The sequence below is a fragment of the Dermacentor albipictus genome, chromosome 3, assembly GCF_038994185.2.
Source record: "Dermacentor albipictus isolate Rhodes 1998 colony chromosome 3, USDA_Dalb.pri_finalv2, whole genome shotgun sequence".
Classification (NCBI taxonomy): domain Eukaryota; kingdom Metazoa; phylum Arthropoda; class Arachnida; order Ixodida; family Ixodidae; genus Dermacentor; species Dermacentor albipictus.
In genome coordinates, this window is record NC_091823.1 from 64228208 (window position 1) to 64251430 (window position 23223).

A 23223-nucleotide genomic window follows, 5' to 3' on the forward strand; every position below is an offset into this window, starting at 1 on the left:
TTAAAGAAGTTAGTTTCCTGTACCAATGACTTCATTACAACAAAGGTTTACTGTACATTCATTTTGTTTGTTAGGCAAACATACATTGTCGCAATTTGGTTGAAGTAATAGCGTGGGCCTTTAATTTTGCAAATAAACACTAGCACGTGCCTTTGCCGCTAAGTGCCTGTGTCATCAGCTTCGCTTTGTCACATCTGTACTGCTTGCGTAATGTTTAACTCAAACCTAATAAGCCAAATCTCTGTAATAGCAGGCCAAGTAGTTAAATTATACATTTGTTTGTCATTGAAAACTGTAGCCGCACCTGCTTTTACAATGAGAGACCTCTTCAGAGTTAATGCTAGGGAAGACAACATCCTGGCAACTGTGATGCGAGATTATGGCATTTTGATTTAACGTTCATATGCAAATGTAGATTGGTGTAGAACATGGCGGCACAAACCAACATTATCCTTGCATCTAAACGGAGATTTTTCATTATCCATGGATTTTTCGGACACTTTTCATCTCCCAACTCATTGCCGGAATTTTTCATTATGCAGGCATGGCAAACCAGCCCGTACGATAATACCGACCGTAAAAACTCTTGGGTACTTTAGAATCACAAGTGGCAAGAAGGCTCGTGGTACCTTATCTCGTTTGGTGCTCGACAGCAGGTGGTATGTCAATCCTATGGCTGAGATTGTGTCGCTTTTATATATATATATATATTCCACTGTGCAAATCTGAATTACCTCAGCAAAGCTTTTGTTTCTGTAAATCAGAACTCCTACCTGACTTTCGCAACTTGGCATTCATTGACATGACTGAATTGGAAGTGAGTAGATAAGGCTAAAATGCAGATGCAAGTTGAGGTAAATCAGCTACAAGTCATTTCACAATGAAATCACTGTACATGTGCAATGCAAGAGGCAGGTGCTTAATATGCCAGGTATATACAATAATGGACGGCAAATGGACTGTACCTGTATGCTGCAGTGGTCATAAACCAGTCGCAGATCTCTCTAATAATCTGGAGAGGCTTGAATGTAGATAGCAGCATCTTGTTTTCTCTAGCCTTAAGCTAATAGGAGAGTTTCAGTCCCTGCAGGTTTATACATGAGTGTTGTAAGCAAATGCCAAGCACACCCCTGAATTGTCTACAGGTGGCTCTACTATAGATGCAAAACAAGCTGACGATATAATCGCACACACTTCATTCCTCACTCTTTCGGAAGAGAGATCCCCCACCAAAAAAAATATATATATATATGCAGGTGTTTATGCAAACACTATCAAAAGAAATATTTCTTTCAGTGTATCTAGCACTACTTCAGCAACACATTACTGCTCTTATCAGCAGACATCAGAAATATGCTGATATAATTTCTTTGATATATTTTTAGTTTTCACTAATTCTGTTGTGGCCAATAATGAACTGTTTGGTTGTTTGCTTTAGAGGACATGTAATTGCAAAATTCAAGACAGACAATTGTTCACAAATTTTGAGTACAGAGACTAGCACCGACCACAGGATACCAAATCCTTGAAACATCTTGCAAAATCATTCACATTTCACTTAAAGGGGCCCTGAAACACTTTTCTAACTGATCATAGAATGGCCTCACAATTAAAGGATATCGTCTCACAAATCTCAGGCCGTAAAACTTTTTCACATCCTCCAAGTATAAGTGGAGTTAGCATATCAATATGCAGCTTTTTCTCTAGCTCTTTTCGTCTCTGCTAGTGCGCTGGAAGCTACAGAGCAAGGAAGCCAAGGGAGTATAGCACCGCAGAAAGGTTCAATGTCTCAGCGGCAAAAGGGCTCGTCACGGCACCCCATGGTGGCCACGCACAGCAGACACAGCTACGCACTACTGTCGTGCTTAGATCGGCAGCGAAACGATGAAATTATTTTGCTTTATTTGGAGATCACAGTCGTGCATGTGTTTGATTTATTTAGCTCAATATTACCAAGTATACTGAGAATGTTCTCACAATCACAAAATCAGCCAATGGCTGCTTTTGAGTCCAGCTGCTTGTGATGACACTGCACAATGACACTCCAGAAGTGAGAGCAAGCAATTTTTCACTGTTTTAGAGACGAGATGGTAAATTTCCTGCTTCATGCAGTGCAATAATACAGTAGAACCTCGTTCATAGGTATTGAAAAAAAAAAAAGAACGCTAAAGAGCGTACTAACCTGGAAAACGTACAATCTGAAGTAACTAAAAAAATTTGACAGACTCAACTATTGTTGACATCTACATAATGTGAAGCGTCACGCAGATCATTGCGGCACGAGACGCCGACGCGCGTCGAGCTGGTGGTGCTCCGGCGGCCCGAGGCGCGTTCTGTTGTTTTCCCATTGCGTGGTGTTTTAAGAGGGCGACGGGAAACCGAAACGAAATCTAGTTGGTGGGCGACGCCGGATGCCACCGAAGCGAAACACGATGCCCACATCGCACCACCTGCAGCAGGGAACGGCGGCGCGTTTGGATTATTGCCTACTAAAAGCGCGCAGTACAGATCGGCAACGTTTTCTTACTAGCATGTTCAAAAAGTGTTTCAGGGCCCCTTTAACACGTTGTTTCATAAAAATGGTTCACGACAGTCTTCAGGGCAATGTTAAGAGGCACCAATTTCTGTTATGCACTGGCATTAGTGATGTATCACGAAGAAATAGATTCATTCTTACTGCACTCTCCTTGGAAATCTTTAACGGCCATTATGGGAATGCCCTGTCGTAATATATACAAAGGGTGGTTTCCTTTAGCTGTACTAAACTCTTAAAATTAAGGGAATATAAGTTAGTGGCCTCACACTTACCATTTTAGTGTCAATATTTGTTGTTTCTGGTTATACGTTTGCGCAGTTATGTGTGTAATGAACAGTTAGTTTTTAGTCTTACATGGCCATTTGAGCCATTGAAAGGCTCACCCTTGACATTGTTTTGCCAGATGATACAATCTAAAATTGAATGGTTTTGGGCGAGCTGTGTGGGCAATTATTTCACCTTTGCAGACTCAGTGACACAGAAATGTTGTGACTGGGAATAAAGTACGTATCACGTCAAATCTTGTCACCCAGGGGGTGGGGGGCTGCCTATTGTCAAGTCGCCACAGTCACCATTGGCACGATCCTGTGAGCCAATTCCTTGCAGTCTGCTTTTGTCACTTTTCTACTTGCTGTGGCAACATAACATCTCGATGTTGGTGCGGTGCCAAATCTACCTCATTGTTTCGTTGTGCACCACTTTTGTGCCACAGCACATTTTTCAGCTGTCAGCGTTCACCACCACTGGAAAACAGTGGGCTGCTTGCTGCCAGAAAAAGTGAGAAATGCCTGCTACAATGTGCCAGCTTCCTACAGTAGCATGTCACAGGTGACGGCTGCAGAGTGACAAAAGGTCTGGGTAGCGAGACCAATGCCATGTGCACTCTTTTTCCCCATCAGTTTCAATTTCAGCGAGCCCGTGAAGGTGCAACAATGGTTCCCATAGCTCCCGCAAGAACTCCTTTATTCAAAATTTGACACAGCTAAAGAAGAAACACCCTGTATATAATACTATGCCATTCGACCTTATCACAAACAATGTCACCAAATAAAAGTAATTGATCCAGGCATTAAGCAACATTTGTGCCAGTGACACCTGTCAACCAGCGTAACATTGTTTACCCACTAATGACTGTACACATTCCTTTAAAAGTGCGAAACATCCACTTGTGGCCAATCACAGGTTGGAAAGCAGCATGCAATCATGTCTGTGGTCATACAAGTCTGCCATGACTTGCATTACAACATTGTACTTTACGCACAGGCCTCAGTTCAATGCCATTGTTACACAACTTTGCGCCTACGCTGGTCACTGATCTCATCTTGGATCAGTCATCCTGGGTGTCACTGGTAGTGAGAACGTAAAGCAGAAGGTCAGTAGAACCACCCTGCTGTTCCTCTTGTTGCAGTATGGTACCATCATCGAGAACAATTGTGCCTGCAAGCAAAATAAAAAAGGACTCTACTAGTACGTATGATGCTTTAAAAAGCCAGTTAGCTGCATTGTAGATACAATGACAGATTCGCCTTCATTTTACTCATGCTCCTGTATGCATCCTATATGCAATTGACAAGAACAACGCATTTATTAAATGAATGTTTCATTAACGAAGATGTGCTCTCTGGTCTTACTGGAGGAATACAGGATTTGGAAAATAACACTTTATCTTAGAGTACTCTGAATTTTCAAGGCGGACCTTAAACATTAAGCCATGATGCCATTTGCATAGCAAATTCCATATAACTGTGAGTTATACAAGACAGAAAAATCATGGCAGTGCCACAAAGTTTCTTATAACTATAGAGAAGAAGTGGTGCTGCGGTGCTACTTCATGTATGAGAATGCTAGAAAGCAGTGGCTTCAGATCTACACCTTTTCTCGGATAGCCAGGAAATCTTGACAATACGCCTCACGATGAAATGTTTCGCTTGTCATGGTAGCTTAATTCCGAGTGAAACAGTGTGTAGGATGCTGCTTTTCAGTGTCGAAATAAGAAGTCGTGCTGGGATATGCAGTTACATCAAACGTCCACAGTAACACTTCCAAATCAAATGCGTAAAAAGAAAGAGAAAGACATGCTCACTGCATTTGAGTTTCAATTGTATTGTATGTTTCAATTGTTGTTTACTAGTTATAAAAGGGCAAGCATAAATGTAGGAAGTATAACAGGAAAGCAAAGGTACCTTATGAAAGCTTAATTCCATGATTCATTTGCACAGCCATGGCCATACTTTTAGTCGAGCCACATTCAAAACAAACCGAGTCTTCTGTGTACCGGCACTTTCATGGTGTCACAGCACCCTTTAAAAAGCTTGCATAGATTGTGGTGCCAGATTTTCCTCTAGGTAATGCGACAAGAAACTTTCATGAAATACAACATTCATTTAAAGTCATATAGTCAAACCACAAGCACTATAAAATACACACATTACATTCTGGGCATTCATGTGCCAAAATCACAATCTGATCATGAGGCACGCTGTAGTGGGGCACTCCTAATTAGACCACCTGGGGTTACTTAGCATGCACCCCATGCACGGCACACGGGCATATTTGTATTTCACCGCCATTAAAATGCGGCAGCCACGACCGGAATTTGATCCCGTAGGAATCCCACTCCTGTGCCTATTGTGCCCTTTTGATACAAACGCAAGCTCCTGCACCAATACGCGGAAAATTGACCAAAACTGCACCACACTGCGGCAGAACGGCTTTACCATGTGTGCTCTGGAGTGGCCGCGAACAGCGAGCGGATTTGTTCTCTGGAAGAAAGTGCAGCCATTCACATTCCGCACACCATGCGATGACGCCTCCCGCACATATTTCTCATAATTTTCGTGCTTACAATATTGGACTTTTCAGTGCTTCCTGCAAGTGGCCGGGGCGTGCGCAGCCACACCCAACTGTTGTCACTGCTGTCAGAGCAGCCAGGGCGGCTGTACTTAGAGTCTACTATAAACCGGCTGAGTGGGCCAAGCGATGTGGCGCTCCCTAGCCGGCGCGCAAAACAGTGAAAGCTATATTCTAGGTCACAAGTGACTTGCAGCACTGCCAAAGGTGTACATAGGCAATATCTTTGTGCAGCAGAATATAGTACTGCGCTTCCCTGTCTGATTACTGGCGGGATTAGACAATGTTATTTTCTGCTTGACACATGATATGTTGCAACGATACGTAAGATAGCAGGGCCCTATCAGGACTACTGTGGCGGTTACCACCGGTAACATTAATAGCCACCCTAAACATGATTACACGACAACATGGCAGTGCCGCAAGCAGCCCAGACTGCCTGCTTCAATCCCAATTCACACTTGCTACTGGCTCTCTGCCTTGGCAGCAACAAATAAATGGTAAAATCCATCATCGCTTACGCTCATCTTAAGCTGAGGACAAAGCATTAGGTATGTTTTGTCGTTATTATTGAGATCAGCTGTTTGTTTTGACACTGCTAGTACTACAGAAACAGCACTGAGCAATAATAGTGGTTTGACTTCCATTTAGCAGATGGCCACACAGCATTAGCACTGGTGATGCATTTACGAGGCAAAACGATATGAACGCCTAAGTGCTCACTGCATAATTAATTTACTACTCCGCCTTAGTCATAGAGTTTCCTACAATATTTACCAGGGGGAACTCTAGCGGTGCAATCATTCAGCCACCAAGGGAATGATGGGGAGCACATGAATTTCTCTGGTCTTCATACTTACGCATTCAGATGTTTTTGTGGCTTTGTTTATTACGCTTTATATGCTAGCATTGCGGTAAATTTCAGAGCAATCTGTACTTTTCAAAGTGCAGAAGATGCTGCAAACACGCACAATTGCTGCTAATTGCAATGGTTCAGCTTGTCAAGGTGGCCAAATTGAAATTCGCGAAGTGTCTCAACGCACTGGCTTGCCCGTGACAAATTCATAAGGACGTTTTATGTCGCTTGTAGATGCATGCATCCGTGGCGTAATGGTTTCAATACCAGGCTTCTGTGCTAGTGGTCCTGTGATCGAAACCTGCTATCAGGCAATTATAATAATGCTTATTTAATTATTTATTACACAGTAATTTGTTGAAAATGATGAGTTCATAAATTCCCAAAGTTATCTGAAGCCAGAAGAACGAAGTTTAGGCAAACCAAATGTACTTCCCATAATTCCCATGCTGGCTTAATTGCTCCCATTGCAGCTCCTTTAGACACTAGCACTACAGTTCCCTCTAGTAATTATTGTATGAAACATTATGGCTTTAGTATGGTACATGATGATGGTGGCAAGCAAACAGTAAGTAGACACCGAGCAGAGGGTGCAGTGCGTGTGTACATTTATCAGGGCATTTGCTCTTACTAAAACTGGCTAAAGAGGCTTCATTAAACTGCTCAGAAAGCATATCGCGGAAGCGAAGCCTCACTGTGGCATTAATGGAAACACAGCCTACAGTTACAGCACAAAACATTTGTTGCATCACTTCCCCAACAGTGGAGGATGTAGCGAAAGGATGGCAAATAGATGCTGAGCAGACAACGTGGAGCCGATGAACACATCTTGAGAGGCATTAAGCTTTTCTATTGGCTAAGGAGGCCTGCAGCTTCCCCAGTGCTGTAAGGAACTAGCGAGATGGAGAATAGGCTGCGAGCGAACTCGATATTAGGGAAGCATATGCTTCAGTGGGCTCAGCGGGCGGGTGTCTCTGTTACCAGGACCGGTATAACGAAAAACTATTCTCATCTGTTTTCATGCCCATGCTGGTGAGGCCTGAGTCATTTTGATCAATCACGCAGGGCTAACGACAGACTTCGAATAAAATGTTGCAGTTTCACCCAAAAAGTCATCCTGGGTGTTACTGGTAGTGAGAACATAAAGCAGAAGGTCAGTAGAACCACCCCGCTGTTCCTCTTGTTGCAGTATGGTACCATGATCTCATTTCTCATTTACTCATTCCTAGGGGGAACTCTGGTGCTGCAATCATTCAGCCACCACGGGCATGATGGGAAGTACATAGATTTGTCTGATGTTTGTGCTTGTGGATTCATACGTTCTCGTGTTTACTGCTTTATCGACTGCGATAGAAAATTAGTATACAGTTATATGAAGTAAGAATAGTAGTCTTATTGGCCGTATAAGCTTACAAACATTCGCTTACTAAATAAATTTAACAAGCATGGTGTTAGGCGCACAAGCAAATGTGAGCACATCTTACTCGATGACCGTGAAAACTCACTGTCAGAACGCTGGAGTGAGGGAGTGCGGCAGCAGCAGCAAGTGAATTGGCCTTCGTGCTGCCCCTTGCTTCAATGCAAACGAAGTGGCAAAAACACAGCACACATGAAGCTATCAGCACTCGCGCTCTGTCACCATCCCAGATCGCTTTCAAGATGGGGCCCGCACGGCTGTGCCATGCACAGCAGCCGCCGAACTAAACCCCCCTTCCCCCTTGCACCCCCCTCTCCTGGTGCCTTGTGCATGACAAAAGACGGTGCGCTTCCTCCACACTTTCTTCCCTTGCATGGGCGAGATTAAGTTGCCATGGTTGGTGGCAGAAATGCACCTGGAGAGTCCATACAACTGCTATCGCAATAAAAACAGATTGGAATAGTTTTACAATATACCAGCCCACGATTGATTGCGGCTCTCTGTGTCTGTGGACCGCGTGTTGGGCTCCCACTAAAGGTCGGGGTTACGAGTGCCTTAAAGGGACACTAAATGCAAATATTAAGTCAAGCCAAAGTGATAGATTAGTGCGCAAGAATCTCTAAGGCGTCAGTATTATCGTGAACAGAGCCTTAATAATCAAGAAATTGAAGTAAATACAGAACACGATTAGAGACTCCTCTGGGACATTCAAGTACTTGCCCAATGACGAAAGCACTCCTCAGTTAAATTCTGTGACTAGTACTCAACCACTCATTAAAAAAAAAAACATCCTTGTATTGTATTACAAGATGCAATAAAATGCTACTTGTCCAGTTATACTTCATTAAAAAAAAAAAGACATTGAAATTACCCTTGACAATGACAAGGGTGGTCAAAAGGTTTCGTTTTAGCTCGACTCTGCCCACCCTTTCGCGTTTCAGTAGTTTCTTTATTGCGTATTGCTGTGCTGGTTTTGCTGACTCGCGAAACACTCACAAACTGCAAGTAGCAGAGAATTCTGATCCATGTGATGTCGCGAGATGCCCGAACGGTCCGTATCACTTGAGCAATGAGCAGCTGCCGCGGCGAACCCTGTCTTGGCTCGGTACTGCCGTCTGTCAGGCACCGTTTTACTCACCGATGGCAGCAAAGGGTGGTGACGGTGTATGCAAGGTCACCACTTTCCCGATTCGGTAGTGGGAGATTTTAATTTTGAAAAAGCTATTCAGAGCCTTCAGATGCAATTTCCTCATAAACTAAGTCTTTACTTGGCATGAAACAAGTGTTGCGAGGATTCTGGAATGGTATTGAAACAGTCCACGACGACTTAGTATGTGCCTTTAGTGTCCCTTTAACTATGTCTTAGAAACTGGGCCTAATTAACACCGATCGCGGGTTTGACTTCCACCGATGGTCGTGGGTTCGAGTGCCATAACACTATTTTAAATGACGGTGCCTTAATTAACTTTGCCTAATTCACTCTGCCTTAATCCACTCTGCCTTAACCAGTGTCGTCAACTGCCTCGATTGGCTCACTTCGGCTCCCTTTACTTTTTGGACCATCGTGTGGTCACACTAATGCTGCCTCATGAGTCATAAAATGAGTTCGTATGTATTAATAATTAATTAGTACTAATCAGCAAGAGCTGATTACAGATACTAATCAACTACTTACAGCTACTCATCAGCAACAGCTGATTAGTAGAGCGCAGTGGACGGCCGGGGCTGCTGCGGCCCTGGACTAAGGACTGCACAGTGCACTCTGGGGGAGCGCAGCAGCATTTTCACAGCTATGTAATGCTTTCAAATCAAATCTGCTAAATGTGAGACTATAAAAACAAAAAAATGCATCGGTGAAAACATTTGCTGCATTCGTAAGTTGCGAAGTCGGAGGACCCAAGCACCTTCACCAACACAGAGTTGCACCCGTGTAGAACTACATGCGGCGCTCCCCCCCTGTGGTGGCAAATTAAGACACTGGGTCGCCCGCAATATACAGCGCCTACGGAGAGTTAAACAACTGAACCTAGTCTAGTAACGTTGGCTTCACCCTTCTAAGTGCCCTCTCCGCTAACGCTAGGAGGCTGTTCCGATCTCTGAGGCTCGTTGCTCAGCTGGGCCGCCACCGTAATTTTGCGATGAAAAGTGGAAACGCTACATGTTAACCAATATGTATGCAATAGGCTGGTACGGTTTATGCAGATACAAAGCGGATTATATTCAATATCCGCTGAGTCGGGCATTTGACTTTACTACTTTTAAAATGAAACTACTGTACGGTTTAATGAGGTTTTACTGTATTGCACTTTTGCAAGTGTTCTTTGCATTCAAGCAACTTTTTCATGTGACCTTTGCCATCCTCTATGTCTGCTTCTATAATGATTATTGATCGTAATGAATTGTAACAATACATGCATTTAAAGAAGTTGCTCAGAAAAAAAAATGTTCACTTTGGGCTATTCTTGCTTTAAAATTACTATTCGCTCATTGATGTAAGCTCATTTAAAGAGTATGGTAAAAAAACTATGGTATCCAGTCCCTCCCTACCTTGGGGTATGGCTGCTTGTTCTTGGAGCTGGCCAGTTTCGTAGACAACATGATCACCATCAGCAACTTCTTGCTCAGTGACCACAAACTGAGGCTCCTCATAGGAGAGGTCAGCTGGCAGATCAGAAGGTGCAGTCACTCCAGCTGTTGCTCCTGTCACTCCACCATCTGCAGCCTCGAGTGCCACCGTCTGCTGATCATCTGGTGCTGCTGCTTCTGTCTCGTATGTAGGCAGGGTGACATAGCGTGGCTCTGAACTTGTGTCAGCCGCTTCCTGCACCACCTTTAAAAGATTAGAACAGATGCAACAATGTTATCAGAAAAAACTGATTGATCGATTGATTGATTCCTTTCAAAACAGAAGGATGACATTGAATTCTTAGTTTGATAGAGGGATTAGGAAACAGGAAACACACACGCACTTACATACATTTCACATACAGCAGTTCATTCCATTTGAACATGTGAAAAATCCCACAAGGAGAGGATCTGACATTCACCAAGACTTTAATCTACAAAAAAGACACACACAGCAGCCCATGTGGCTTTGTGTTTCCTTTGTACCTTCAGGCTAGTTTTTGTTGGTTTCAGACTTTCCCTTCCATAGTTGAATCTGTCTGTGCAGCAATAGTCAGTTTGTTTATACATATAAGCTATCAGTTTTGCTTATGTGTGGTAACATTATTAGCAAAACTAAACATTAAACTAAACTAAACTTCATATTCTTAAAGAAAAGAAAAGGGAAGTTAAAGATGAAACAACATCTATGCTGGTGGGATCCAAACACACATATGTACTCCACATGACATGTGATGCCTTACGAATTAAGCTGCGGCTATGTCTATTCTGTTGTTCACTTTCTTAGGTATTAGCATGCATGTATTCATAACCTTGCCTAGCCAACCAGTGGCAAGTTGCCTTTTCTTAAACTTTCATTTTCTTTTTCCATAACTAGGAATATAAAATGTATTGCAAATTAAATTCTCGTCCATAATTTAATTCTACACTTCACAAAGAAAAAAATTGTCTTAGTTTACTGCATGCTTTCCTTGGCTTCACTGTCTGTTGGCTTCATGTGATTGTTTCTTCGTATTGTGGATTTCCACGAAACTAACTCATTTACTAAGATAAGACATGTGAAAGTGCATAATGGTATTCACTTATAGTGTTTTCTACAGGTCAATCTAGAGTGGCTGCAAAAATCCTTGAGCAAGCGCTTGGATTTAAGCAATCTGAACCTGGTAGCAGAGAGCAAAAATGCCTATCATACCGAAACTTGTTGCGCCCCATCACGCAAACCGGTTCCAAAAATAGTGCCTAATTTTCAACCTGTACATTTTCATGGCAATCCAAAGTTGCCATCCCTATGTGGGCCAAATGTAGGATGAAAGTGAGATAAGTTATTTGTACCTTAATACGCAGCGGTAAGGCAAGTGAGAGTGATCCGGTGCAGATGGAGTTGATCTGTCATGACCAGTGGAAAGAATGAACCCGCTCCAGATCTATCACTGAAAACCGGATTCACCGCCACAGAGCAGAAAATCCTGCTTTGGATCGACCAGTCGAAAGCAGCATTATACATTGTGCTCGTTGAACAGCAATGGCTGACAAAATTCACTGTTGCTACAAACATGTTATCCATGACAAGGAATTAGATAATACACAAACTTAATTAGAATACACACAAACAAATTGGAAGAATACACAAACTCCTTCAGTACAAATTCCAATGTTTCTTTCCTCCTGTTATACAAAGTAGCATACATTAAGCATTTTTATGCAATTAAGCAGAACAAATATGACTTCCACAGTATTTAATAAACAGACATTGACACGTGAACTGATTTATTTATTTATTTATTTATTTATTTATTTATTTATTTATTTATTTATTTATTGAAGCAGCAGAACTGGAAACACTGCAGCCAGATGAAACCAGTGATTGTCAAGTACACAAAGCAGCATTTAGTAGGTTTCTCTGTTCAAGGGAAGTAGCCCATTCGAATTCTCGGTATAAATGCCATCACAATCAACCACACTCATTCCACACCACATGTTAGGGAGGTACTCCAACCCCACAGGGTTGATTAAACAAGAAAAAAATGACTACATACTCAGATGCTGTGTAAAGCAGAGCCTTTAACAAGAATAAAACTTCTATTCCAGTCCAAATGTAGATAATAATTATAATACACCCACTAGATCTGCAGTGGCCACCGCTAGTTGGTGACTGAGGAAGAAAAATGAGTGAGTTAGCGTAGAACACAGAAGGGGAAAAGTGTCCCAGGAAGATGTATAACACAGTTTTCATCTTTATTATTCTCTATTATTAATTTCTTATGGGAAATTCTAAATGTAAAAAAACTTCACATTGAATGCATTGTATTTTGAATACATAAAACCTCAAGAGAACCTATTTAAGAATTTCAAAGACAAGCTAGAAACTGCCTCTCTAAAGGGAGTTTCCAAGGGTGTTTTGCCTGCTTGCCTCAGCAGAAAATTATACACTAGTTTCAGCCAACAGCTTTCATTATCACTCCCATGGCTGGCTGAGGTTGCTATTTACACCAACCTGCACATACAACATCTTTTCATGCCAGGGAACAGCACAAAATGTAAAGCTACCATGTTCTGCATCTGTGAAGATGAATCGTCCTGCAGAGATTGGATGGCGGCATGGTCCTCTGCCACGGTTCCCGTAGCAACCACTGTTTCAGTCAGCTCAGACACACCAGTGGAGACAACATACTGGCTGGACGCAGCTTGATTCAGCACAGACTCTTCCTCAAGTACATTCTCCATGATTACAGATGTCTCATCCTTGACCACCACTTGGTCCGTAGGGTCCACCAGGTTAGCCATGTATGTCACCTACACAACGTGTAAAACAAAACACAATGAAATCAGGGACAAGAAGAAACTTAAAATTGACATTTCATATGCGAAGCATGAGTTGAAATCTGAGCTGGTTCTTGTCAGTGAACTTTCAGAACTATCACAATTATCAGAAACCTCTTCAATTCATGCATGTATGCTCTGACCAAATGAATGAATGATTAAAAAAAACCTACATAATCTCTTGCAACTGTCTCACTTCCCTGTAGCTACGAAACATGTTCAGAATCTTTGTGACCTGGTACATGAGCATTTTTATGCTGATGAAGAGCATCCAGTAAGTCTCTCTCCGCAAATAAGCAGGTGCTTTGCAACTATTCACAAACTTGAGAAACACTGCCACAGACCGCCTCTCGGAGAACCTATAACCTACCTGCCTGCCAGCTTCATCTGTCACATCAAAAGGCATAGAGATCTCAATAGTGTCTGGCGTGGGCCCCTGCTTTATCTGGGCCCGACCACTGGCAATTGCCTCACGAAGTTCCTCACTGCTAAGGCCTTCAACTGCCAAGAGAACCTCTGAGCTGCCTGAAAAAACAAAAAAGATAGTGCAATTAAGCCCTATACGTACACATTGCAAAGGCAAGGCTACAGCTAACATTCATGGCATCATGCTCTGCAGCCTGTTTATAGCATCTTCTATAAATCAAATGCACAGACATCTCGCACAGAGCTGGAACATGAGCTTTCTCAGTAGTGAAAGCAGAAAGAAATGACTTGAGCACACCAATGTCACCCACCATGTTCACCCATTACATTGGCCACAAGGGATTCCGTAGTGTCCTGCACAATGTCGGTGCCAACACCGGACATGGCAGCAGTAATGTTTGTGCCTTCGAAAGCCACTTCAAAGCTGGTCACTGTTGGATTGGTAGCTGTCTCTGCAGCATGCTGAAGACTCTCAACAGTGGCATCCGCGTCCAGGCCCATGTCTGATTCGAGCCCTGTGTTCCCGAGAGCCTGAAAATGGAGGAGGAAGAGGGATGTTGCAAGCTACAAAGAAACTAGCCTTGGAATTAAAAATACAAGAAATGATCCAGATTTTATGCGCTGCAGAAATCTGTTTAGGCAAAGCTTTTGTGAGCCAGCAAGACAAAATCACGCAACATAAGGACACGGCGCACTCTGTCGTCACATCTTGTGCAATGAATTTCAGTGAGAAATGCATCCCTTAACCGTCCTTGGTATTGGTGGCAGACTTCCCAGATGCTTGCAGAAGAAAATTGGCTGAAGGCTTAGCTTGGTTAAGCCTGGAAGATTGCAAAAGCAATACCCTTGGCTGCGCCTTGGTTCGGCTGATGGTGTGGACATGGTTGCCCTTTGCTAAACTTATGGCTATACATAATCTGACATAGCGCAAGGCAGCGCGCCGACCACTGCGAGGAGCCGAGCTGTAGCCCCATTTATCCTCCTAGCGTGACGTCAAACCAGCGAGCGCCCTCTCTCGGTAGCGCCGCAGCAGCGGCGCGCAAGGCTTCGCCTCCACCTTCGATGCCGCGAGCTGCGGCCACGTCTCTCAGTCTGGCGTGACGTCACACGGTCACGTGACGCGCAGCTGTGTAAGGAGGCGCCACGACCACCGATCGGCCGAAAGTGCGAGCAGTACTGCTTTCGCAATAAAACTAGACTTAATGCCACCACTGGCCAAGACACCTAAACTTTCTGATACCACAAAGAAAGCTTGACATAGCCTACCAACCACAGGTCATTTTATCTTACTGAAGCTACAGATTGGTGGTTCAGCAAATGTGGTTCAACCCTTTCGTTTACTTTCATTGCAAAACAGGCATTTCGACTCCCCGTGTGGGAGCCAAAACGTCTTGTTTTGTTTTCTTTTTACGTTTTTGGTCAACACCCATTTTACCTTTGACTTTCAGAAAACTGGGGGTGTGAAAGGCCGACAAATATGTAAAGGGTACGTATGTTATAGCTACATCATTACCTAAACTTTTATGTGGGACAGATGGATAGGTAAGAACAACAGAAAGGATGGGATTGTATATAACATGGTAGCCTTAAAGCTTTCAATCGTGTTCCCTTCGTGAGATTAACGTGAACACAACCACTTGCTGCAGGTCACAACAGAATAGTATACTGAAGTGCAATTGCAAACTTATTAACGAGATATTTTATACATAGTATTGGTTCCTGGCATGTGCAATCCTAAAGTAATCCAAAACACTGTGGAATCTCATGATAGAAGCAGAAATGCCATGTGTGTTTAAGTACTACATATTATTGTATTATTATTTGTGTAATATGTCAACTGCTGGTAATTTTTACTGCAATAATTTTTCTTGCTAAGTATATATACACTTTTTTGTTGTTTAATAGTATTGTGATTCTTAGTAACATATTATAAGAGGTCTCCCTACAGTGTTTCACTATATGTCCCTTTCTGCATGATAAATGTATCCTCTTATGTACATGCACTAAAATTTAATAAGTACTATTCAACTTCAAAGCCCTGCTTCTGCAGATAAGTAAATCTCAGTTGCGGAATCGTTGGGAAATACAGTGATCCCCAAAAACTGCATGCATTCACGTAAGTAAAAAGCTGTAATCTCCGGGTTTCACTCTCTTCTGCTCACCTGCTTAACAAAGCATACTGATATGACATTCTTGGCTTATCATTCTTTTTTTTTGTTAAATGAAGGGCCAAGCCTTATGTACACTAGAAAAGATAGCGGCAAGCATCACAGCACCATAAATAATTTACTGTAATAGATGTTTCAACTAAAATGTTTCAGTTTCGCTACCCAAGAGGTGTATGCGTTGTGATGTCATGATACATTGGCTTGCTCTATTTTTGCTATCGCTGCGGCAGTCACATATGAGCACAGCCATAAAAAATGCATGTAGCAACATAATCACAGTAAGCCCTATAGCTAAAGGACGTAAGCAAATTCTACTTGGTCATGTTGTCAAGATAATGCAAACAACAGCAGCTCTGCATTCAGAGATCAGCTTTAGTATCATATTAAAATACATTATAAATGCTTCTCAATCTTTGTGCTTGCAAAGAAGTGTGTGGTGTGGTAGAGTTTCCACAACCCCAAAAATATGACAGTCCTCCTTTAACCCTTACAGTGCCATGGCTGAGCCTCACTCATCCAGGCATTTTTCCCTATATATACAGTAGAACGTCGTTGATATAATCCCGTCTTGTACATCTCCCGGAGCCAACATTTGCGATCGTGAATGCAAAAAAAATTACCCAATACAGTCAAGCTTCTTTTTTACTGGTTAATATGTTTCCGGAAAACATTATATTTCATCATCAGCATTCAGTATATCACCATATTGCAATCATGTGATACGTTTTCCAGCCCTAGATCCTATGTAAACAAGAAAAGGCATGAGGCATGTACAACTGAGAGCAGTAGGTGCCCGCAACAACAGCTTCCATGCAGTACTTGTCCACCCGTGTCGCATGAAAATGCTGCCATACACTTGGTATTCTATACCAGTACCAGCAAATCTTGTGGGTTGTCACACGTCGCCATTCACAGCTGTCGCCGCCACCCCATTGCAATAAACATCTTCACCTATCTGTTCCACAGCACACATGGCATAGTGCAGTTGGAAGCTTACTGCATGCTTTTAATAGGCGATAGCCCAAACGTGCTGCTATCCCCTGGTGCAGGTGGTGTGATCTGGCAGCATTGTGGCATCATATTCCAACATTTCCTACCAGCTTGGTTTTGTTTCAGTTTCATATAGCTGTCTTAAAACAACAATGCACGTCTCGTGCCACGATTTTCGCAAAGTGGACGCATCAAAGCTTTCTGCCAGAATTCTCCTCCTGGAAAGGTAGCTAATCTAGGTAGAAGTTGAGGAGCGCGAACATACGCTTGCCAAGGCCGCAAAAACAACAATGTGCATCTCGGGCTGCTTGGGCCCCACCAGATCGGCACACGTCGATGTGGCGTGCTGCAATGATTCACGCAATGCTTCGCCTTACATAGATGTCAACTACAGTTGAGCCTGCTGAAACTTTTAGTGACTTCGGATGGCACATTTGCCTGATTAGTATGTTTTGTCTAGTGTTTCTTTTTTCGACAAAACATATAAACAAGATTCTACTGTATATGCCACTGACGAGTATTACTCATCCATAGATTTACTCTTGACCACTAGATACGACAGGCATGGGGCAGTCATTTTATCATTTTCGTGTGAATGCTAGCACACTACTAGATGGCACGAGCTTCTCAGAAAACCTATTTATTGTGGCCATGGTTTAGGACGGGGGGAGGAGGGGGCAAGAATGCAATGGAAGTCTGGCTCCCATGGGTTTTGAAGATAGTGGTGTTAACCTAGAGGCCAATTGGAACAAAGTTTCACTTTTGCTAAATGGTTATAATTGGGTAGCACATGAAGCAAACTTCCCAAAGCTGCAGGGCTGGTAATTAGTACCCAATTTTCTTATTACCAGTCCTTAAATAGCATCTAAACAGACAATATGTACACCTGGAAGTTGGTGGATGTGACGTAAGTCCCAGCAGATCACCTCCGAGATTTCTCAGTGCACCACCTGCAGCCGTGGGCTGCGTATAATCTTGGAGCTGTGCCGAGAAGCCAGGAATTATTAGTCATGCATCGCTGGTTGGCTTTTTATGTGGCCCAAAATTTTGTTGCAGCGACGCTTGCTGTGGTGATGACTGCACTTTTCAATGCCAGAAATGTGGTGTTTTATGACTACAAGTAAGGAAGCAGACATGAAAAAATGTCACGTTCACCTTTTTTGGCACCAAAAAAGTATATTGAGTCATGTGTGGAGCTTCAACTTAGTGCTGATGATTGCGAGGAAGAGTTTGAGCCTCTGGCAGCCTCTCTTATGTGCATGTGGCTGAACGGAAACACTTTACTACCTGCACCTCCATGATTTGCTTTCCTCGCAGTGCTAGGAACGGAGTGACGCGTGAAGGACAACAAAGGCACGCCAGACTTCTGTTCCAAAATATGTTCTATACGTTCCTCATATAGACTTCTGTTATTTATGCCTGCATGCAACTACAAAAACATGAAAAAACTGACAATGACAGACAATGAACTGGTGATATGGCAATAAGGAAAGCTGTTCACAGTGAATCAGCCATAAAATAATTTGTAAAACTTTGATGATCTCTAGAAAAAAAATTGGCATGAAAAGGGTTAAATATACATGCCACTCATGAATTCCTAAGAGTGTACAATCACTCCAAAATGGACTACAATCTGTTTTACCTTAGAGACGAGCATGGCGCTAAGCGTATCGGGGTTGGACCACTGGGTCTCCTCTTCGGGGTGCTTCTTGCGCAGGTGCCGCTTCAGAGAGTGGCGCAGCTTGAGGCTGAGGCCACAGTAGCAACATGTGTACACCTGGTTTGAGTGGAACATGCGGTGGTGGCTACGCAGCTGGTGCTCCTAGAAGGCAAACACAATAGGTATGAGATGATAAAAAAATTTTAAATACAACTCTGCCATCATGTTTACAAGCGCTGACAACTTAGCAAGAAAGTCAGTAAATTTAGCAAGTATTTAATTATATTAACACCAACACTGCCTTTTTGTGTCGTAGTGTCTTTAAGAGAGTTTGCTGATGGGCTAGTTGGTACGTGATGCTAAGAGCAAAAACAGCGCAAGAAACAGCACAGGGAAGAAACTTCCTTAGCTTTTTTTTTAGTGATGTAAATTGCCAGCATGTTGCCCTGGTAAAAACCATCAAAGCAATGGGCACTGATCACAGCAGCAATTCTTAACTGCACAGAAGTTCCATGCAATTCTCGCAGAACCTGATAAACAAACACAAAAATATGCCGTGTAGGATTTTCAGGCATGTTCACACATAGGGAATGTTCAGCCACATTCTTGCATTCTGTGATAACTTGTGCAAATATATGTGCAATACCCTAGAGTCAATTATAAAAGTGACCTGCACACTGCGCTTTGGTACAAGGTGTTATTTTGGGACTAAATGCTAGTTTTTCTTTTTAAATGATGTGTTTGGAGCATGCCTTGAAAGAGTGGGCAGCAGTGAGGTCATACCTGCTATAGGAGTAAACGTGGAAGACATAACTTGATAAAATCAAAAGCTCGTACTTGCTGCCAGAGCTCTGAATGGGCTCCAGCGTCTAGATTTTGAGACTATGGCTCAAGAGCTTTTGCAGAGTTTGCATGATGTTCCAAGTTCGCTATCATATGATTGCTTTGTGCCTCATAATCAGAAAGTGGTTTTGGCATGTAAGACCCCATAATTTAATTTTTATGATTGCTTTTGATTTGTAATATCATGTCTGGATTAGAGCTCCAGTAAAGAGAAAAGAAAGGTAGGAAGGAAACACCAGAAAGAAGGAAATGAATTTATAAATATAGATCAAAAAGGAGGAAAAAAATGTAAGACATGAAGGAAATAAAGAAAAAGAGACAAAAGTCAGTGATAATGACATGCAATAAGGTTGCCTCATCTTGGAGATGCCGAACATACGCCACTCATTCTCGCTTATAAACTGATCTCTGATACAGAATGTACAAGACAAGTAGACTCAATGTACAGCCAATACCTTAACAAAGGCCCGCCCGCAGACACCACAGGTGAAGATCTTGCCTCGGGAGTGCTCCAGCATGTGGCGAGCCAGTGACTCTCGCGTAGTGAACACCTTCTGGCAAACCGTGCAGCGGTGCCGCCTCTCACTCAGGTGCGTATCCTCGTGCTTCTGGAGGTTGCCCTTTTGGAAGAACTCCTGCTCCCCATAAACAACACACACATTCATGAACGCCAATTCTACAGTGCTTATAGTGAGGGTTGCAGACAGTCGACTTCTTTTTACTTTAAGTACTGCATACATTGAGTGCTACATACTAGTGAGAAAAAAAATAAAAGAAGAAAGTGCTTGCAAGAGCACCAGTAACTTGTCATCGGGCCCTGGAACATCGGCCGCCCTTCGGCATGACCTGCCCCTTCTGCCCCCGCCCAACTGCCCTAGCAGATTTACCACACCTCTTACGAAGTGATTCAGAACTGCACTCACAAAGACACCACTACCTGTCAAAAGTGGGACTACATCCAAGCTGCCCACCAGACTACCATCTGTGGATCTATGGTCTACACCATAGAAACCTGTTGGACCTCATTAAACATAACAAAATACACATGTACAGTCACGTGCAATATGATCTGCAACACCGGTGCCCATGGTCGAAGGGGCTCAAAGATTGTATGGCTGCGCAGACACAGGGTAAGTTCCAGACCTAAACACACCTTTAATTAGTGGTATTTATTAAACTGCTATTATGCATGTCAGAGCCACCACACAGCCCTGGAACCCCTTCGTCCACGAACAAGGCTGTTGCAAGTCATATTGTATGCAACTGTACGTATAATGTGCATGGTTCACATGTTTTAAGCCGCAAAACAAACAATAAAATTGAAAAAGTGCATGTACAGTCGAACCTCAATAATTATCACAGATATAACAAATTATCAGATGTAGCAAAATAACTCCAAATTTTATGACCAATATTGGCATGTAATGAAAATATGCTTTTATGGAATATTGGATATAACAATGGTACTTCTGTACCATATACAAATTCGTTATAATGAGTTTCAACAGTATAGTGAGCCTCATTCTTTATGATGTTGCAGAAATTAAAAATTAGAAGTGCATCTATATTAGCTTGTTGCTTTTTGCTATGAAATTCAATAGTTGCAGGTCTGCAATTACACAGTGCAGCTCTTTAAGCAAAAGTAAGTTGATTGCCATAAAATGTTTTTGTTAAGAATGGAGAATGTAACCAAAGTGAACATGTCCTAATTATAAGATCGTGTGCAAAGATAATGTACCTTACGTTGTTTAACATGATCCTACATATGCTTTATTTTTCACAAGGAGGTTATCTTAAAACCAATTGGTATGCCTAAAAAAAGTATTCATGAAAGTTAATGAATTCATTAACTGGCCTGAGTTGCCATTGCAGGACACCAAGTTTCTCTTTTGTGAAACTTCCTTCATCTTGCATATTTCCACACAGCTCATTTGCTTATCACACCAAAAATTTGTTATGATGGCAAATAAGTTCAAAAGGGCAATGAAAGGAGCTAGCTGGTGCCTGTTCATACTTTCGTCTAGTGCTATCTACAAACTTAAAGGATGAAAGGACAGGTACAGAAACCCTCGACAAACGAATGATGGTGCACAAACTTATGTGACATTCGGGATGTGACACTAATAAACCAGTAGTAAGTGTGCACACTATTCGCTTTTCCATGTTTCCTGCACTCATCCTTTTGTCTTTTAGTTTGTACATAGCACAAGAAGAAAGTATGGGCAAATAACTGTAGGGTCATCCAAAAATCTACATAAATGACATCAGCCTAATTACCATTTCAGTCGTATTTGTTACGACGTACTAGAGCACCGAATCATACTTGCCTTGCCACAGACACCACACTTGAACCTCTTGACACCACTGTGGATCATCATGTGCACATCGAGGGACTTCTTAGTCTTGAAAAGTTTTTGGCACGTTGGACATGGGTACGTGGGATCACCATGTACTGCATGGTGCTCCAACAAGAGATCTTTACGATGGAAGCGTTTGCCACAAACGTCGCACTGGAACCGCTTCTCTCCATGAAGGGTCCTGAATGGAGAGAAAACTACAATTTCTGGGGCGCTCACAGAGAAGTGGATACAATATTTTAACTCGAAGCATGCAAATTGCAAAATATTCTTATTACTGTATCAGTGCCCATCTTATCTATTCTGTACTTTGAGTCTATGTCGTTCGTACTGTTAGTAAATATGTCACGGTGCAATCCTCTCACAACGATACTACACAAAATGAGGCATCGCTTACAACAATCGGCAACCATTAGCATTAACTTTCACATCGGCTTTACTTAAAAACAAACTGCACTCAATTGTGTGATTATCTCTGTGATAGTGGACACAACAATGCATCCCCAGCATTTCAAGACATAATTTGTTGAAGAAGAACAGTAAATTTCTGCCCAGGGTAACAATCCTAATGTTGAATGAAGTTTCAAGTGAATGCTTCAGTTCAACCTTACATGTGGTCCACAATTTGAAGCACTGCATGAGATTTACCTTCAGCATGCACTAATTCAATGCAATAGAGAAAGTGCAATCACCAAGCGCCACTTTCAGCAGAGGCGAGAACAAGCAAATTCTAAAGTAACAATTTTATTTTTCACAGCCCTAATTTCTATAACACAGTTTCTTCCACAATGCAAGTACAGTTAAACCTCAATATAATGAACTTTGACATAACAAGATTCTCCATATAATGAAGCATTTAACTTTTTATAACTTTTTGTCCATAGAACACCATGTATTTTGAACCTCAATATAATGAAGTGTCTTTATAGACAATTGTTTCTGCTTTGGAAATCTTTCAATAGATGGCAGCACAAGTTTAATTCAATATCAGGAAAGCTATGGGCCTTGTTCTGGGTGCATAATTTTATTTGCCAGTTTTTGTGCAACAGCCTAAAAAAAATATAAGAACCACTATATGCCAAATTTGGCAAGCTGTGCAATAGCGGGTTATACCTTAATACAACAAAGTCAGTAAAATCAGCAATTTGCTTCATTTTACCGAAATTTCTTTGTACGGAAATTTGACATTCTATGCAAGTTAGTACAGTTGTTGATAGATTTTTCTTACAAGGAAGGAGCTGCAAAATTTTCTTACTTATCAGGAAAGCAAAACACATCTTTTTGAAAGGAATAGAAATTAATTCTGTTCAGTCTAAGAGGTGGCGATGAAAGATCATGTGGTGTCGACGACAGTTTCATATCGGCGGTACAAACTAAGCGAACCCAGCCACGCTTTTGCGTCCCCTCCACCCCTGCAGTTGATAGCGTAGCCCGCAGTGGGGCGACATTATCATGAAGAGCACCAACAGCGGGGAGCGAATGCTTCATTTGCCTCTCGCTTCAACAGGTCTCCAAAACTCAAGATTATGCAACCCCTTATACTAAACATGCAGGAAAACAGTTCACATGATGCCATGCCATCTCGGCACACCCACTCTTTGCACACACAGCAGATTACATCTAAAACAGGGCACACAGGATGCATATGTGCTCTGCTCTGCATATGGCTGACAGC

At 42.3% G+C, this 23223-nt stretch overlaps 1 protein-coding gene across 1 annotated transcript in view; it reads right to left on the reverse strand.

The window, feature by feature from the left end:
* Positions 1 to 2130: 2130 nt before the first annotated feature.
* The window catches only part of LOC135905530 (uncharacterized), a 54556-nt gene continuing 33463 nt past the window's right edge, over positions 2131 to 23223 (reverse strand). Inside the window, exons 16-23 of the mRNA XM_065436486.2 lie at positions 21519 to 21729; positions 19647 to 19826; positions 18331 to 18510; positions 13842 to 14061; positions 13475 to 13629; positions 12832 to 13077; positions 10207 to 10489; positions 2131 to 3973 (exon numbers count right to left, since the gene is read on the reverse strand). Of these exons, the coding sequence (XP_065292558.1) occupies positions 3864 to 3973; positions 10207 to 10489; positions 12832 to 13077; positions 13475 to 13629; positions 13842 to 14061; positions 18331 to 18510; positions 19647 to 19826; positions 21519 to 21729 (1585 nt within the window). The 3' untranslated portion in view covers positions 2131 to 3863. The remainder of the gene's footprint in view (positions 3974 to 10206; positions 10490 to 12831; positions 13078 to 13474; positions 13630 to 13841; positions 14062 to 18330; positions 18511 to 19646; positions 19827 to 21518; positions 21730 to 23223) is intronic.